Genomic DNA, 6,850 nt, shown 5'->3' with positions numbered 1-6,850 from the left:
TTAGTCGAGATGCAAATCCTGAGCAGTTCCTGACTCTTATCACTTTCTACGTACTCTCTTTCATGCTGCGTCACGGCAAAGTTCAGCTTCTGCTTGAACTCTTCGGACTCTGTCAGTATCTTTGAGAAAAAGTCCAAATTCAACATCTCTGGTTTAAAGTAACATTCAACGCTAAATCCTAAATGCACAAAAGATCGTTATCGTACATCCTTCCTCCTAGCTCCTGTTAAACTGTGAAACCATCACTTCTCTTCATTAAGTGTGTACTTCCCTGTCAATTGTACCAGAGATCAGACAAATGGCAGCATGACACCAACAATTACTGTGGTACGAGATTTGCCATTTGGGCCAAAAATTCCAACTTAAATCTATGTCAGGGCCAAAAAGCTAAACCAAACATGACATTTTAATAATACAACCAAAGAGGTCTGATATCTATAGAAAAGGAATCAATAATCACTGTAGATCTGAAACAAAAAAGGGTCCCACAGTAAAAGTTACTTCATGTTTGTGCTCCTATTTACTATTAAACTGAAAACAAAAACATGGCAGATAAGATATGAATACTGTGCTGCACCTTAAGTTTGTTATAAATTGCTCTTTTTGAAAGGGCTTTCATCATTAAAAACTTTAATCTTAACATTTTCCAAATGTCAATTTGCATCAACAGCCTGAGCTGGCAAAAATAATTTTAGTCTGTATCTAAAATTGTGCAAAAGTCCTTGGAAAGGAACCCCAGGTCAAACTTTGGACCCCCATAGTTTAAATCTTAAAACTTCTGGGACTTCAGGCATTTGGGTGCACACTGTAAAAAGAGAATGCCACTCACAACTTAAATGACTTGCTTCTATTCATTTAAGTTGGAGCTGCAGTCTCTTTTTAGAGTGCAGATCAAGAAAGGAAGCAAGATCAGTTGGTTTGCAGAGATAGACCAAAAACTGCTATGAAAGAAAACCCATCAAATAAACATATCAGGACGTACATGTCCAATCATGAGACTATGACCGTGCTTCTCCTATTTTTAATTTCCTGAGTGGTTTCTCTAAACAGAAGGAGACTGAGTGACTGGACCCTCTACCTTGGAAGAGAGACTCAGGCCGGCCCAAATGCTAACGAGGTTTCACGCAGTGTGTCTGAGATCATCGTCCATCCAAACTATAACAACACGCTGTACAACAACGACATCGCATTGATGAGGCTAGGCAGCCAGGTCACTTTCAACAACTTCATCAGACCTGTCTGCCTTGCCAGTAGCACCAGTCAGTTCTTCAATGCTACATCATGCTGGATCACTGGGTGGGGAAAACTATCAAGCAATGGTGAGGATCCCACATGGAGTTTCGCTTATGAAATAGGACTGTACTTTTTTACTGGATCACATAAAACTGGTTTTCACACTGTCCCTCTTAGAGACCTTGCCAGCGACCAAGAAACTACAGGAGGTCCAGGTTCCTGTCATTGGAAACAATCAGTGCGGCTGCAGTTACATCCCAACAGACGCAACCATCACAGACCAAATGATTTGCGCCGGACAAGTGAACAAAGGTTCATGTCAGGTAAAAGCACTAATGAAGGGTTAGGACATCTCACAATTACACCGTCAGCTCAAAAGGGAGCATACCTCAAGAACGTTTTTTTTCACATTTTTTTTTTTTGATTTTGTGATAAACCAACACAAGGCTGTAATGAACAAGACACATAGCACTGTTTTCAAGATTTATTGTAAATCTGAAACTGATCAGAGTCAGAACACTGAGCTAAAACTCTGTAGGGAGAGAGGACAGGTTAGTGGCTTCTTAAAGAGTTTTAATTTGAAAGGACCCAAAAAGCCTCCAAACATTTTCAGGAACGGTATGAGACCTTCGATCCAGACAGAATGGTCCTCCTGGAAGCTGTCTGTTCCACAGGAGCTGCTGGTCGTCTTCTCCACTGACAACATTCAATCAGTCCTGTGTTCATCCAGATCCAAACAACAATGAACAATTAGGTCTGCAGAGAGGATCATCAGGGCTGACCTTCCCTCCATCCAGGACTTGTACAGGTCTAGGGTCAGAAAAAGGACATCTAACATCTCTGCAGACCCCACACATCCTGGACATAAGCACTTTATACTTTTACCTTCAGGTTGGCGCTACAGAGAGCTATTTGGATCCAGAGGGGAAAACGGGTAACAGGATATGGTCAAACACAGATAGGCATATATCCGGTTACTTACCCAAAGTCTTGGCAAAACTCGCACATATCTCTGGACAAGGTCGATGTCCAGAGATCAGAAGCTTGGCAGAAATCAGATGGGGGCAAGGCAGGAGATACCAGGGCATCGAAACATGGTCATAACAAGGAGATTAATCAAGGGCAAAGAAACAAACGGTGAATATGAGCAAGAACTTTTGATAATCTGGTAGAGACTGGATTGGCTGGAGAGCACTTAAGTAAAGCAAATCAGATCACAGGTCAAGGAAATTGTGCTGATTGAAGCAGAGGAGGCGGGTGGGGTAGAACGGAGAACAAACAGACATCTAACCATAACACAAAACAGTGCATAATTGGGAAGGGAAAGAAAAATGCACTTTTGGCATTTCTTGCAAATAAAAAAGTGCCACATGCATTTGTATTGAAAAGCAGAGCAGCCTTTCTTTGTGGATACGCAGGATGTCTTTGGGGGTTTGGCCACCAGATTTGCAAGGTTACAGGCTAACATTTTAGTCTACTCTTTCTTCCAGGACAGATAAAGCTCATTCAGACTGGATGTAGAGGACCTGTGAACAGACATGTTGTAGCCTGGTCACAGATTTTCAGCAGGAGTACTTCTGTACATTGACTAGGCCATTCTTACATGTGAATGTGCTTTTATCTGGACCATTCTACTCTAACAGGGTTTCTTTCAGTGTTGACTTGATTTTAGTTCCTTTCATCTTCCCCATCAGCTCTGAACAACTTCCTTTTACCTGCTGAAGACAAATATCTCCATAGTATCTCGCTACCACCACAAGGGTGGTGTGTAAAGGCTGATGTTCAGTGCTAGTTTTTCCACTTTGGCACGTGGTCGACATTGTTGCTATCACTTTAGCCGAACACCTTCTTTACCTACTGCTCTCACTTGGAAGCTATATTTATGGAGCGTAAGAGTAGGAGATTCTCCCCCCTAGCTCCTCCAGAGTTACTGAAGCTCCTCTAATAAATGCTGCCTTTCAGTTTAGTTCACATTTTATGTGTAAAATGTGTAAAAAAAACACTAACTGTGTTTTATCCTGCTGTACTAGGGAGACTCTGGCGGACCTCTGCAATGCAAGCAGGACTCAAGGTGGATCCAGGCGGGCATCACAAGTTTCGGGATACCTTGTGCTACTGTCGGGTTTCCTGAGGTCTACGCCCGGGTCGCTGAGTTTCAGGCGTGGATCACAGATCAGATTGGTGGATCCACAGTTGGCTTTGTGACTTTCATCTCTAATGGCACTGACCCCGACAGCAGCTTTACGTGTCGCAACACAGCCGCTGGAAACTTAGGCAAAGTCCCCGCTGAGTTCTTATGTTTCACCCTAGTGACAGTGATGCTGCATCTCTTTATCACTCTGTAGAAGTCTGCTCTTTAAGTCATCTTAACAAATAATTATATTTTAGAATAAACAAGGTTGGTCAGAGTTGATAGTGCTATAGTCGTATTCTAATGGTTTTGAAAGGACAGAAATGTTGCATTCAGGCAGGTGATAAGTAGTGAAAAAGAAACATCCCAAAATTAAAAAGGCGAATTGGAGGCACATGGAAAACCAGAGTTGGGTAGTAACTAGTTACATTTACTCAGTTACATTTACTTGAGTGACTACTTGAGAAAAATGTACTGTTAAGAGTAGCTTTACTGCATCGTACTTTTTACTTTTAATTGAGTCATATTATTACTCAAGTATCACTATTCTTACTAGAGCAGAACGTCCGGCTACTCCACCCACTGTGAGTAACTCCATGACTAAAGAACAAACTAGTTTTAAACCAAAAATGCTTTAATCCTTTGGAAAATATTTCAATGATAAAATCAGGATTTTGTTCCCCACGCAGGTTTTACAGTAACTAGATAAAAAAATCAAATCTAATAGGATTTATACTCCAGCCAGATTTAAGTTTACAGTAACATTTGAATTTTAGCCACGTTTCTTCAGACTGGAAAGAAATGTTAACAATCCGGAGGCCACAGGCAGAGTCACAACTGGGTTCTCATAGAGTTTTTGCAGGGAGCAAAAAATCAGGCTGACAGTAAGCAGGGCTTCCAGTCTGAAAAACACGGAACTCAAAGAAAAATCAAAATATCAGTTGGGATAAGTAAAAAGCTGGTCAGCAATGATAATATAACTGTAATGCAAATAAGGATTTTCCCATTGTTCATTGAGAAGAGTATAAATTATTTTCAGTATAGCATTGTTAAAGTATAATCAAAAACAGATATTTTTGTTCAAATCTGGCATTTCTTCTCTATTGGGGCTCCTAAGTGATTAAATGCTTGTCCTTTGCACATTCGGCAAGCCCCCTCACTGTGCAGTTTTACAAGTTATCTAAAACCTTATTTTTACTGATTGGCCATCAGTCCACCTGAGACTTGATTTTACTTCACTTTTCTTAGTATTGGTTATTTTCTGTTTTGCTGCATGGTTTTTATCATGTTTTGTATTCAGTTTTTAATTTATTCACATTGTTGTGTGTTCAGCTTTGTCGCCTAATTTGATTGATTGAGTTTTCTCTTGTCTTATTTTTCCCCCCGATATTCAGCACTTTGCCTCAGCTGTGGCTGGTTGTCAAAGCACTTTATTAAAAAAGTTGATGGCAATGATATTCTTTTGACACTGTGTCCTGTCAGAAACAAACTTCTTGGTTGAATTTGAATAATACTAAATGTAAATCTGCCAGGTATGAAAGATTCTGGGCTTAAGTTTAACATTGCTCTGCCTACAAAACCTGACAAAGTCACGGGAAGTCAGAGGTCCTTAAGCCACCCAGGTTTCTAGATCCTAAGTGAAGATCTGACTCCTCCATCGTCACATGGTGTCACATCAGGGTTTTCTGCATCCCCGTCTGAAAATGAGGGTTTCAAGATTTAGGTTGGTATATAAAAGTGTCATTGTTATGGTTCTGTTTAGTTTAACTTTACACTTATGAGGACTTTTTCTGTTCATTCGTTCACCATTTCAGCCACCAGCAGTTATCCTTCCAGCTCTGTCTGCCTCCAGCCACCACCCCACTCTAGATTATCTCCACCTGTTCCCACTAATTAGTCACTCAGTTTACCTGTTCACCAGCCTACTTATACCTGCCTCTGCCTACCCTTCTCTGCCAGAATGTCTCACTTGCTTCTTCCTGCTCCTCATCGCTCACTCTCTTCTTCGCGCTCCCTGTGTGGTGTGCCTTTGCGTCACCTGCGCATGTGTGCCCTGCTAACTGAACTCTCCTAGTAGAGATTGCCTGAGTCTCCATGCTGCTATGCTATGCTACCTGTTCCTCAGTGAGTCTCAGCTGCTTGCTTACCCGTTCTGGTGGTTCTCCGGTCCACACAGCCTGCCACCGCCTAAATCTCCTGGTTCTCTGCTCATCCCGGTAAACCAGCCCTTTCTACCAGGATTCTCTGCCAAGACTGTGACTGTTTGCCTGCTTCATCTGCCATTCTTCACCCCTTCAATAAAGCCTTTGAAACGTAACTCTGTGTCTGGCTGAAAATCGGGTTCACCTGCATTAAAGCGTGGCAAAAAGCTTGTGGGAGCATTTTATGTAGGTTGGATGCACAACACCAGAATCTAAACTTTTTTTTCAACCATATAAACAGAACTGTTGATAACAGTAAAAACATAGGCCATTTATTTTCACTGTCCGATATTTGTAATTACACAGATTGTTTCCTCGTTGTCTGGAACATTTTAGTGAAGTCGATTCTTCCTCAGATTTAAAAGATCAAACAGGACTTTGCCTCATAGTTCTTCCCCTTCAACTGACTCTGGGTTTTCTATAGACGTTAGTACTTGGAAGTCAGATTGTTATGGAATAAAGTCGATTTTGTGTTTCGTAAACCACTTTATATTCATTTGCTTAACCCAAAAATGAAAAACCCCATAGAAGACAGTCTTGATTTGATGGTATTTTTATTCATTGAAAATGTCCTGACCTTTCAGAAACCTCAAGGTACCATGCACTTCATAACCTAGTTCCTGAAGCCTTCATTTCTTATAGAGAAACATCCCACTTCAGTGCAGGTCCTCCATCATACTTTAAAGTGGACATGATGTGCTTTTCCACATATTCCTACTTTGTTTCACGCCAAACCCACCGGATGTGTTTGTTGTCAAAACTCTGAAAAGGGCTTTTTTTTTTCAAGTAGAATTCCCATAAAACTACTTTTAATCTAACATTTATTTTGTGGAGCAAATTTCATTTATCAGGAGTCTTCAATGGCTGGTGGCCTGCAACCTTTGCTCTCTATAAGTCACAGTGGTGTTGTCTGCGAACTTGCTAGAAGAGTTCAAGGCTTGGATGGGAGCAGAGAGCATTAAAGAGGGGGCCCAGCACACAGCCCTGGGGGGCCTAAGAGTGGGGGAGCAGAGCAGAGGTGTTCCACCGATGCAACCTGTGGTCAGTTTGTAAGGAAGTATATGCGGTTGTGTGGGGCTTTTATGGGAAGTAAGATACCATCTATAACCTAAAAGACTACCTCTATTTTTACTGGAGCAAGCAGAGTGTTAAATACCGCAATGACCAAAAAGCTGGTCATTGACTTTAGAAAGCAGAGGGGAACATGCTTCACTGCTAGTTAACAGAACTTATGTAGCGAGGTTAACCACCTTCACGTTCCTGGGGACGTACAATCCGAGGACTT

The 6,850-nt window shown here is 41.4% G+C and overlaps 1 protein-coding gene across 1 annotated transcript; it reads left to right on the top strand.

The window, feature by feature from the left end:
• Positions 1–1,050: 1,050 nt before the first annotated feature.
• Positions 1,051–5,681, top strand: zgc:123217 (serine protease; the record flags this gene model as incomplete). Its single annotated transcript, XM_036141755.1, is given in 3 exon segments — positions 1,051–1,319; positions 1,411–1,556; positions 3,264–5,681. Coding segments are annotated over 3 exon segments (730 nt in total), but the record flags the coding sequence as incomplete, so codon positions are not given.
• Positions 5,682–6,850: the final 1,169 nt, after the last annotated feature.

Source organism: Fundulus heteroclitus, chromosome 10 (genome assembly GCF_011125445.2).
Source record: "Fundulus heteroclitus isolate FHET01 chromosome 10, MU-UCD_Fhet_4.1, whole genome shotgun sequence".
In the NCBI taxonomy this organism is placed as follows: domain Eukaryota; kingdom Metazoa; phylum Chordata; class Actinopteri; order Cyprinodontiformes; family Fundulidae; genus Fundulus; species Fundulus heteroclitus.
The sequence above is the reverse complement of the archived record's forward strand: the minus strand, read 5'-3'. Positions and strand labels throughout refer to the sequence as shown.